General features: G+C 31.0%; 2 protein-coding genes across 2 annotated transcripts; both read left to right on the top strand.

Annotated features, from left to right (window-relative positions):
* Nucleotides 1-535: 535 nt before the first annotated feature.
* On the top strand, nt 536-3,914 carry LOC137812911 (uncharacterized). The gene is made up of 6 exons (XM_068615163.2): nt 536-960; nt 1,048-1,445; nt 1,815-2,123; nt 2,217-2,591; nt 2,971-3,185; nt 3,289-3,914. The coding sequence occupies exons 1-6, from the start codon at nt 812-814 to the stop codon at nt 3,535-3,537; spliced, it is 1,695 nt and encodes a 564-aa protein (XP_068471264.1). The 5' UTR covers nt 536-811; the 3' UTR covers nt 3,538-3,914.
* Nucleotides 3,915-8,649: 4,735 nt separating this feature from the next.
* Nucleotides 8,650-11,079, top strand: LOC137812910 (uncharacterized). The gene is made up of 4 exons (XM_068615162.2): nt 8,650-8,975; nt 9,382-9,570; nt 9,677-9,740; nt 10,376-11,079. Exons 2-4 carry the CDS (start codon nt 9,410-9,412, stop codon nt 10,646-10,648), a joined length of 498 nt encoding a protein of 165 aa, XP_068471263.2. The 5' UTR covers nt 8,650-8,975; nt 9,382-9,409; the 3' UTR covers nt 10,649-11,079.
* Nucleotides 11,080-12,408: the final 1,329 nt, after the last annotated feature.

Here is a 12,408-nt window from a genome sequence, read left to right as displayed (position 1 = left end):
CTTCTATGAAAAAGGACCCTGTTAGACTAGGATTTTCTGCTTCAAATACACACTACAAAACGTTACCTGTGTACTTTATTCACTACAAGTAGAATAAATATTATACCCCTTATGTTACCCTTAATTATAAAGAATGAAACAATGTCAAATCTCCAACATATCTCTCACACCTCACACCGAGAGATCAGATAGATCAGATAATGAATGATTTGATAAGACTAACAAATACTTGTTAAGATAAACTTCAAATAATTTTAGTATCACCATATTAAAAAGTAAATTTTAACTCTAAATTAATCTACTTATGAGGTGAGGTTTGCAATAAGTCATATACTATTAAATGCTATAATCTTAGTCTATGTGTAATCTCCAACCCTTACTTTGTGAATTAAATTTGGACGATCAAATGAAAAAGCAGAAAAATATTACAGTATGTGGATACCTGATACTAGTGAAAGTTCATTTCTGAATTATAGAAAATGATGGCTAGTGTCTTTCTATGATAAAATAACATTACAATTTGCATGCTCTCACTAGAAGGCTCTTAGATCTTATTGTAAGAAACAAGACACGATTGTCCAATATTCTAAACCATGTGAACTTCACGACAGGTTTTGTCTTTGGTGCGTAGGGCTTATAACCAGGGACATGAAGCATTTGGGGGATATTAGAGATTTTGACATTTCAGATTTGTTATTGTTGACCATGAAGGATACATGTTACGAAAGCAACTGAAGGGCACTCACTAAAGGAGTTGCTTTGCTTAGTGGTGGAGTTCTCTGAAGCTCACTTTGGAACCACCACAAAGAAAATGCTGCTATGTCCCAAAGAAGATGCACTTGTTAAACTATTCTACAATGTCTCAAGCCCTTTCCACCTTCTCTTCCTCCTTCTCTTCTCCTCTGCCATTTTCCTTCTCACCTTCTTAACCTTCACAGGCAGATACCCTTTTATCCAAAGGTCTTGTCCGTTTCTCTAATTTCTTCACTACACATTTTCTTTTGACTTCAGCGTCTGACTTGTACCTCTTTTCTTTGTATGTTGCAGGGATCAAGAATATGAATATGTGTATACCGAGGATGAGGAAGAAGAAGAAAGTCAAGAAGGGTATTCTTGTGTTGATTCAACCGAGGGAGAAAACATCACTTGTGGGAAGGAAGTTCTAGTGTTTGTGCACAATGAGAGGCATCAAAGGACTCATTCTTATTCTGAAGAATTCATAAGCCCCAGAGAGAGCTTGGATGAAGAGTCAGAGGAAAAACATTATTCTGAAACGTTGTCTCTCCATAAGTCTCCACTAGTTTCTGACTTCGACAATGCAGAAACGGTTGAAGATGACTTTACAGCAAGAGATTCTGATTCTGTTTCAAATTCTGCCCAAGTTGATAACAGGACCACCTCCCCCCTCAACCTCAATGCATACAAAAGAAACAAAAACCATGATGGTATCTGCTGTACCTAATGTATCACCATTTTATATTATAGATGGATAGTGTTACGGTAAAAAAACAGTATATATAAGTAGGAAGGAACATCATATTCATAGAGTGAACTTTTTGGATTTACTTAATCTCCAATCCTAATATTATTTTAAGGAATGTGTGCTAACAACCATGGTCAAGCTTATCAGATGACTTGCTATTAATCATGCAAACTTTAAATTTGAGATATACAATGGTAAGTGTAAGCCTTATGAGCTAGTTTTTGGTTTTGAGTTAGGCCTAAATCCAAAATTTAAGATTATAGTTGTGGTGAATTTCTTGCATGCACCTTTTCTACAAGTTCAAGTTTCTGATGTTGGTTACTTTATGTAGACGATCACGTTAGCGTTGAAATTATTAAAAACAAGAAGGTGCAAGAGCCAAACCTTGCAAGGGATGAGAGATTCTTTGTTTTTGCTTCTACCCAGTTGCAGAGTAAGAAGTTGAGGGTTGAAGAGAAGGATGAAGAGTCCTCTAAATGGAAGAGCTCCATCAACTGCAGGGATTCCGAGACTGAGGATGCCTTTTCTTCCTCATCCAGAAGAAGTTGCCCCAAGTGGGAATCATACACATTGTTTCAAAAATATGATGAAGAAATGGCAATCTTAGACAGAATTAGTGCACAGAAACTTCATGAAACCGGTAACCACCCTTTTCTAATTCCTAGTGCAATGTAAGCATAAATTATTAAGACAGATACACATTTTGTTAGACACTGATAATCCAATTTTTCAGAGTCATTAAGGTCCATTCAAATGTCTCCAAGATCAATGTCAGAGCGTATTGTGTACAAGTTTCAAACTATAAATAAAAAACCTGCTGATGTTGGTCACAACCCATATCGTGAACTAGAGGCTGCATATGTTGGACAAATTTGCTTAACATGGGAAGCCCTTAGTTGGAACTACAAAAATTTTCGTTCCAAACATGCCTCACACCAGGACCATGATACTGGTTGTTCTGCCACAGTTGCTCAGCAATTCCAGCAGTTTCAGGTTTTGTTACAGAGATACATTGAGAATGAGCCTTATGAGCATGGTAGAAGACCTGAAATCTATGCTAGAATGAGACTTTTGGCACCCAAATTGCTCCTAGTGCCAGAATACCAAGGTATGAAAATTACTTTTTATTACTCTAGTAGACTACATCTCATGTCACAGGTATAGGGTAAAATAATAACCCAACCTTAATTAAGTCAAATCATGGTTCATGGACTTGGACTGCATAATATATTACTAATGGTGTTGATAATACAGAACAAGTTAAAACAACTCTATTTGTAAACTGTTATTTAGTGTAAAGCTTGCACTTCTACAATTCTTATAGCAATTATTCTAGGAAAATATTTCCTGAAACCATAGGTTCTCCCAATATATTCTGGCAAGAGAATGCATTATTGCAGTCTAACAATGAAAAATGTGCACTAAAAACATTACAAGTTGAGTAGCATTGTTATGAATAACTATTTTTGTTAAATTTTTTAAAAAAGAATTAGAGGAGGATCAGAAGGATGGTGGTTTTCACTGCAAAATATCGTCAGCTTCATTTCTAAAGATAATGGAGGATGGAATCAAAACATTCATGAATTTTCTAAAGAATGATAAAGAGAAACCCTGTCAGATCCTTGCAGCCTACTTTAGGAGAAACCAAAGAGGCACAGTTGATCCAACACTACTTCGACTAATGAAGAAGGTTAATCAAAAGGCAAGATCCAACTTTCAAATCAATTCTTCTTCAAAACACTTTCCAATTCATTTATGTTTAATTTAATTTTCTGACACATGTTTCTGTGCCACCTAATCTGCAGAAGAGGGTGAAGGTTAAGGATCTTAACCATGCAGGCAAATGCTTGAGGAAGAGAAAGTTAAAGGTGGAAAAGGATATGGATATTTTGATGGCTCTCACAGACCTAAAAGTGGTGTCAAGGGTTTTAAGGATGAATGAACTGAGTGAAGAGCAGTTGCACTGGTGTGAGGAGAAGATGAGCAAAGTGAGAATCATGGAAGGGAAACTTCAAAGAGATTATTCCACTCCACTTTTCTTCCCCTCACATTGACTCACCAGATGCTATTGTTTGGTGATTGGAATGTGAAATAACAAACATGTGGAAACATGGAATATTGTGTAGCCTGAAATTCAGAGAATGTTTATGTTGTTGATGCATTTTGAAGGTAGAAGATCAGAGGCAAATCAAGTGTTGAAAAAGAAGAATGAACAACCTTGAAGTTGAATAAAAGCATACATAGTCTTAGAGAGAAATAAATAGAGAAAATAGCACAGAACCTTTGTTAAATTGAATTTACAGCAGCATACATTACTTTGTTAGAAGTTAACAATAAGAAATTTTAGAAGGATATATTCAACATTGTATATTGACATATACAGGTTTGACACAATAAATCATATCTCTTTGTAAAACTTCTCCTTCTCTAACTGCCATCAAATTATCATATATTTCTTTCTCTCATCTATATGATCCAAAAATATGAACATTATATTTAGTGACTTGTTAAAGTGTTTCAAATTTATGTACTGTTATAAAATTACACTTATTGTTAATAAAAAATTATTGTTAATATGATTTTTAAAATAAATATTATTAAAGCTAATAAGTATATTATGTATGAAGGAAAAAGTAATTGATAAAAATAAGTAAAAAATATAACTCAGTGTATGTTTATGGTACACTTTCTAAATAAGATTTAACTTTGCCATTAGAGGTTAAACATCTCTTTAAATTTGATATATTCAGAGTCTGTGGAAAGTTTTAACTGACAATCAATAGTTTTTTTTTTTTTATATATATGGTTATTTATTTATAATTGAACAGCATGTAGAAGGCTGATTCTTCCTGCACCTCCATACCTTCTTGTGCCACCCCCATAAATTTTTCTTATTCCAAAAATACCCTTTTCAATATTCCGGATTACATAATCCGGAAGTCTTTTTCTAGATTTAGAATTAGCTTCCGGATTATGTAATCCGTAAGTCTTTTGTGATTAACTTCCGGATTATATAATCCGGGAGTCTTTTCTATACATAAGATTAACTTCCGGATTATGTAATCCGAAAGTCTTTTTTTCATATGTGTTATTAGCTTCCGGATTACATAATCTGGAAGTCTTTTCTAAATATGAAATTGACTTCTGGATTATGTAATCCGGAATTTATCCAGATTACATAATCCATAGGCTTATTATTTCAAATTCAAGGGGTGAAAAAAAAGGATAAAATGATATTTTCATATTTAGTATGGGGTGACACAAGAAGGTATGGAGGTGTAGGAAGAAAGAGTCCATGTAAAAAATACTCTAAAATTGATGGACTACAATCAAAATGGACTTTCTATTATTCTCATTGATATGACCCGACCCGTTTATTCATTAAAATTCTGAAATTGGTGATGGTATTCGGAAGGACTCGATAGTTTTATTATTATTATTATTTCTATTTGTGACTACTTATTTAAATTTAAATTGAAATTACGCTTGAAAGTGTAATTAAAGGATTTATATCAAATTATTTATATTAATAAATTTTTTTCTATTTATATGCATTAATTCATGTACATTTAGTAAAATTTGACTTGCTATAGACTAGGTATACACCAGAACCACGCATGATGCATTAAAAGGAACATAAAAAGGACAACACCACTCCTTCGTGGACATTATTATTCTAATCCCTACAAATAAAATGAAGGAATGGTGTTTTTTTATGGTTGTCCACTGTTGCATATGAATGTGCTGAAAAGGATCCCAAACCAAAAGCATTAATAAGACAAAATGAAACCTTTGGAAAATATTTTCTTTTTCCCAACTTTTAAAAATTAATGTTGAACTAAAATAAAAGTTATGCTTCAATAACTTGTATAATAATGTTAATATTAATTTTCAAAATGAAGTTAATTTTAATTAAAAAGTAATGTGAATAATATCTAAATATAATCAATAATATCTAAATATACTTAACTTTGTTATATTAATTATCTTGTATGTAAAAAAAAAAATATGTGCATGAAAGGCGATAAAATTATTTAGGATCTTGAATCAAATTCTAATGAAAAAAAAATATATAATTTCAGAAAAAGTGAGTTTTTTTTTACTAATTCATTTCATCAATGGATTATGCTGTCACTCTTGTCCTCTAATTTCATACATGAGACAAAGTAGTAGGAAAATATTCCAATAAGCATATAATTAAAAAGAGCTGTAAAGATATATTATTTTTATTTATTTATTTATTTTATATATCGTTGAAAGGAAATATATAGTAAATTTTAATTTGTGCAAACTTGTGTTAGGAGCTATGAAGCTCGGACACTCCTCTTAAATGGTGTGTCGGTGTCCGATACTCGTGTCGGACACCGACACTCGTAACACATGTAGGACACGTATCCGTGAAGTGTCCAATTCAAAAAGTATTTGTTAGATTTCTGACAATTCTAGTATGCTTCTGACACAATTTTAAAAAGAAAAAATACATTTATTTTCTTAAAATTCAAAATTTATTGTATAAATTGTTATTATGTTTATAAAATTAAGAAACAAATCATTATGAATCAGTCATGAAAAACATTTTTTCGTTCCAAAAATAATCTCGAACATACTTATACACATAAATCTTTATTGTCAATTTATATAATTTATAATTATGTAATATATTATGTCCTGTGTCCTACATTTTAGAAATTTAACGTATCTTTATATCTATGTTCGTATCGTATTAGGGTCTGTCTAGTGTCTTCGTTAGGAGTAACAGGGATTTGAAATTCTTTTGGAATTGAGAGAAAGCTGAAATAAACTAAATTTGGGAAAGGAAAGAGAAAAACGAATGAGTAATGAGACAAAGATAAATATTAGCAGAAAACACAAAGATAAAAACAATTGAAAATAGAGAAATTATGATTCGATCGTGTCAGAAGACGGAGGAAACTATGTTTTGAACCGCACAACATTATTGATGTATTGATGTTGGAAGAAGTGCCAATACAGAAAGTAAAGTATCGGTTTGCGGAAAAAAAACTGTAAATTTTTCTTCTTCTTTTTTTCGTGCCGTTTTCTTTCTTCTATAATTTTACAATATCAAGTTTACACGCTTCCATTCAATTTTGACCTATGTAGAAGATTTGTCCATGAAGTATTAATAATTCCCAATCAAGTATTATGAAAAGGTGTTATTTATCCATAATTATTATTATTACTATAATTTAAATATAACTCAAAATCAAGTATATTGTTTATATATATTTTAGTTATCTTGTGTAGAAGTATTTTTTATACAATTTCTATATAAAGAAGATTTAGGTCAAATGACTAAAAAAGGGTGTGAATTATTGTATATTAAAATATAATTTTACCTTAATAACATAGACAATAAAGATTAATATAAATTATGCTTTTTAATGACTTTTGGATAGAATATTATGCATGGTCAGTTCATGAACTGAACTATTAAAGTCTTACTAAAGATTTGATAAAATTTGAAAGAGTTCATAAACTATTAATATATAATGTTTTTTGTGGCATCTTTGATTTTGTTTAGGGTAGGGAGATCCAAACCAAAACATATAAATTGGTTAATATTATTTATATTTAATATTGAGCGGTTGTGATCTGTCTGCATATTACATGTTCCACACAATCTCATACTTATCCCGTCACAATCCATATCCACAACCGCTTCTCACTTCTGAGATTCCTTATCTGCAATTTTTTTTTAATTATCAAACATATAATATTTATTAAAATTAATATATAATTAATTAATTACCATTACCAATATTTTGTATTATTAATTATTTAGATTTTAAAGTAAATAATTAAAATTTATGTTTAAATATTAATTTGAAAATTATTTATTAATAATAGAAACTAATTTAAATATTAATATATTTTTTCTCTTGGGTTTGACTTTGAGGTTTATAAAATATATGGAAAATGCCATTGTTACCCAAAATGTGAAATCCAACTAAATTAGAATAAATTAGAATGAGGGACTGTAACAGTAGCTTATAATTTCAAGTAGGCAATTTGAAGGTTTTGATGTACTGAGCAACACCTTTTTGTGGTGTTTGTTGACTCTTTGTGAATTTATTAGGATAGAATGCATGTATGTATACAAGAATAGATGTGTTGTTATTTGACTTTTTTTAAGTAGTTTTTTTTTAGACATTAGTGGTTTTTTTTTTGAAAATATTGAATATTTCTTTAATTATTTCTGTTGTCCCTTCTTGTAAGACCCTTTGTAGGTGAATGGTACATAAAAAAAAAAAACCTTTAATTCCATATAAACATATGGCAAAGGACTAATTAATGTTTTCTAAATGGCTTAAATATACTTTTTGTTTTCAAAATCAGTTCATTTTAGTTCATTTTTAACACACCATTCAATTGTTAATCAATAATGTTAATACATATGTTAGAGTAATTGACAGTGTAATACTTAGTTATATGTAGCATTTCTTTAATTTTAGAAAACTTAGGATAAAATCTATAATTAAAACTTTATAAGGATCAAAATTGCACATCTATAAAACTAGAGATCAAAAGTGAATTTTAGTCAATATTAAATGAATTTAACTAATATTCCCAACCATTATATGAAATTAGATACTCCCTTAACCCATACTAACTTTCAAGTTATAAGGTTATTTCATTTATGTCAATACCAACAATTAAAGTATTACAGTTCTTGTACCAATTACCATTACTATTAATTTTATTATTTTATTAAAACCTTTAGTACTACTCTCATCATTCTAATTATAATTTTTATGTTATTAATATAATTCAGTATATCACAACTTTTATTACATACTTTTATTTCATTTTTATCCTAAATATATTTAAAACTTATCATGTATTTCATAACATAATATGATTTCCAAACGAATTCTTACTCTTGGAATAAATACATAACTTTGACAAAAAAAAATATTGATACTAGTCAACCAATTTAAATTATTTCATAGGGCTAAAGTCAAGTTAAATGGATGGAGTAATTTTGTTCATAATTGAGTTAATAAATTAGCATAAAAAGTCAATATGAATAAGCTAAAATTTAATTTGTTAGAAATTAAGATGATTATTTTGGTACAGAAATTAAGATAATTTGAAATATGACATTAGTAGAGTATATATAGCAAATAACATTACCGTTTCGGACCGAATAACACAATAAATGCATACACGTTATGAACAGAAAGATTAAAAAAAAAAAAGAAAAAGTAAAGAGAGAGAGTGATTGCCACGTGTGGATGGCATAGCGTCACCACTCACAAACCGACATATCACATGAGACAGAATCCTAGATCTCAATCATTCATCAATGTTTCACAAGTGCGGTCTTACATCATTCCCACTGCACCTTCCAACACTCTACAAAATCCTCACCCCCTTCTTATCTTCCCCTCTTGCACATATTCCTCTTCTTCCGCCCTCTTTTCTCTTCTCCTCTCAGACTGCCCCTTTCACTCTGTACTAGGCAGCTCAGGTACTCTCTTTCTCTCCTTCTCTCTCTCTACACACACCCCTTTTTCAGTCTTTGGTTCATAAAAACTTGCAAACTTATCTTTGTGTGAAGTCCTAAACTATAAAGCCTTTTGGGTTTGTTCATCTGCTATAAAAAAGAAAGCTTGAGAAGAAAGTGATTATTTTCATGCTTACTTTCAATCAAGTTTCACTTTTTTTAAGGCCTTGGTGGATTTAAAAATTGTGAGACTGGGGTTCTTTCTTTCTTTCATTCAGCTTTTGTATGGTTTCACAAACCAGAACAACTGTGTGATTAGAAAATAAAGTTTTTAATTTTTTGTTGGATGGGGTTGCAGGTGTTCCTCAAACCAGAACAACTGTGTCATGAGAAAATAAAGTTTTTAATGTTTTGTTGGATGTGGTTGCAGGTGTTCCTTGTCAAGATCCGTGAAAAAGATGAATAGCTACAGCTATTATGGGTACCAAGAGAAGAACATCTTGACAAGCTGTGAGGAGATGAGGATGGAATCAGTGATTTGCCCCAAACCTCGGCGATTAGGTCTAATAAACCACTCTTCCATCAACCCACACATCAGGTCCCTCAGGTACCCCATCAGGTAATTCTCTCTTTTTCTTTTTTTTTTCTTTTTAGCTATTTTTATCTGTTCAGCCGATTTTGTCATAAAAATTGTGACTTTTTTTAATTTGTCGTTAAAAATGCAGCTGTCAATCTGAGGTGGAAGATTCAGGAGTTGGGGCAGAGCTTTTGGACATCATCCTCCCCAAGGTTCTTTCCAATGTTAATAATATTTTGTTATGTACTAGGAAGCACAATTTACTTGAAAAAAAAGCACCATATTGGTAGGGAGATTCGTCTTTTTTTTTTTTTATGGGAGACAAAAAAAAAAGATAATCTTCCTGATTCATCTCCTTTTCCATAGTATTTTTTCTAAGAAACAAGCTATTATGTGAAATCTGGAATTAATTTTTAATTTTTGGGGACGATTTTTTTATCAAACTTACCCATCACCCATCTGTTCTGATTTTAGTAGAACTATTTTTTCCTCAAAAACAAACAAAAAAACTTTTATTATTAAAGTTGACTTCTTGTAATACCTCGAAGATCCATTTATTTTACAGTTGAATAAAATTGATTTTGAATAGAACTAATTTTGTGTTGACCTCTTGAATGTAATTGTTGTGATGTTTGTACAAAGTAATATGGACCACAGACATTTCCTTTGGAATGTGAGCAAGTGTTAGTAAATATGCATTCAATCAATTTCTAGTGATAGTGATAATGATTCATGATCAGAACTTATGTAGCCTTTTTGATGATAATATCTCTATGATCATTTTGCAGAACCGTGTTCAAATCATCTAACCGAACCAAAAACTTATTCTTTGATTTGGTTTTGGCAGGAAAGCTGCTACCTTGCAAGATCCGGAGGCCAAGTGGTAGCATCATCACCACCGTTTTTTTGTGGATCTCCTCCAAGTAGGGCCTCAAACCCTGTGATTCAAGATGAGCAATTTGGTAATGGGAATTTTAGTCCATTTATTGAGGCATCCTCTTCTTCAGTTCGAGGCTGTGTTCCAATGAAATTTGGTCAGACTCCAGCTGCGGTGAGGATAGAAGGTTTTGACTGTCTTAACAGAGATAGGAGCAGCTGCAGCATCTCTGCTGTGGCATAATCCATTTTTGAACCAAAAATAATAAAAGAAAAGAGAGAAAACTAATACAGAAGCAGAGGAAAGATGGTAGAGGACTAAAAGTCAATGAAGGTCAAATAGCTGGTGACATTTTTTTTTGTTCGGAAAGAGGGACTAATGATGCTGTTAGAGTACTATGTGTATATATACAAGTGATCCATGGAAGTTTGTTTTCAGTCAGAGTTTGGTGTCATGCAAAATCTAAGATGGGGAGGGTTTCTTTTGTGTTGTTATTCCTTGTGATCAATAAAAAAGGGACATCTGTTGTTAGGTTCGTAGAGTCTTACAATTTGTTATGTGTCTGTCACTCAGGTCCTCCCGTTGTAATTGTAATTTGGAGGAAATTGAGGAAAAAAAGTCTTTGGAATTTTGTACATTAGTTTTATTAATTAATATTTGTGGTTGCTGTTTCAGTAGGTGTTGTCTATTTGATATGATGTTATCTTAATCTCTGAAGGAATCTGTCTATTCAACGCCATTCACCCTTTGAAAAGGTGAGGATGATTGATTGTATTTTTCTAGTTGTGCATATCATGATTTGGTTCTTTGAAGAGAGAGACATGAGGAAAAAAAATATTGGTTTAAGGGTATCTTAGGAAGCAACAAAGCACTATTTATGGTCAGATTTGAGGGGCTGTCTTGTGTTTCAATCATGGACTTGTGTCCATTGTATTTGCTGATATGAGGATGCTGTGGAATCGTGTTTGTGGAAAGGAGTGTGGTAACAATTAATTTTGTTAACGTAACATTTATTCAATACTGTTTTAATTGTAAAGCAATTTTAAGCGTTAAAATATTTTTTAATTTAAAATTAAAATGGTTAGTGGTTGACGGGGTTGTTAAATGCTTCATTAAACGTTACCTTTACGTTCATGTATGAATAAATTTTTTGAACTATTAAGTAATGCTGAGTAACATACTTATACGACAAATACGTATAATAGGGATGAATAAATACGTATAATAGGGATGAATAAGATATGTATAATCTTTAAGATATGTATAATGTCGTGTTTGATACACACTGTTTAAGAACCGTGACAGAAAAAACTGTGAGTAGTGAAGTTCTTTGTGGTGATTTCTTATGTTAGGTATGTTTTGTTTTTCACATAGTACTTAGTTACATTAGACAACAGTGTTCTACTCAAATGTGGCTCCGAACATGGTCGACAGAGTCCCATTTTTAGAAGGCCACCTTTTGTTTTAATTACTCTAAAAAAATGTTACAATACAAATCTTAATAATTCAAATTATATAATGAGTTATGTTTAATCTTCTCAACACGGATTATTGAAACTGTATCCAAAACAAGGTATGATCTTTAGTCAAATTGAAACTTTGAAGACATAGGTTTTGTCTTAATAAATAATTACTGTTGTTATTTTTTAATTTAAATTGTTAAATTTTATTTGTAATTTAATATATATAAATTAATCCGTCTTAATTTAAAATTTATTGAAAATGATTTTTTTTAAAGAATGATGATTATGGAAAGAAAGATTAAACTATTAATGATTATGCTATAAAAAAATATACGAAGAACAATATTATAAAAAAACATTAAGAACAGTATTCAAAAGATGATGAGGGCATAATTTGCTCAATATTTACAAGGCAGCAAAACAGAAGGCACAATAGTTTTATCAAAGTTTCTTTGAATATGTGTAACTTTGTTAATTTGTTTTAAGTCATAAATGCCCATGATTTGATCATGTTTATATGTTAAACTATGTTGTAATAAT

Source organism: Phaseolus vulgaris, chromosome 2 (assembly GCF_051622355.1).
Source record: "Phaseolus vulgaris cultivar YP4 chromosome 2, ASM5162235v1, whole genome shotgun sequence".
NCBI lineage: Eukaryota > Viridiplantae > Streptophyta > Magnoliopsida > Fabales > Fabaceae > Phaseolus > Phaseolus vulgaris.
Note: the sequence above shows the minus strand (reverse complement) of the source record. Positions and strands in the feature narration are given on the sequence as shown.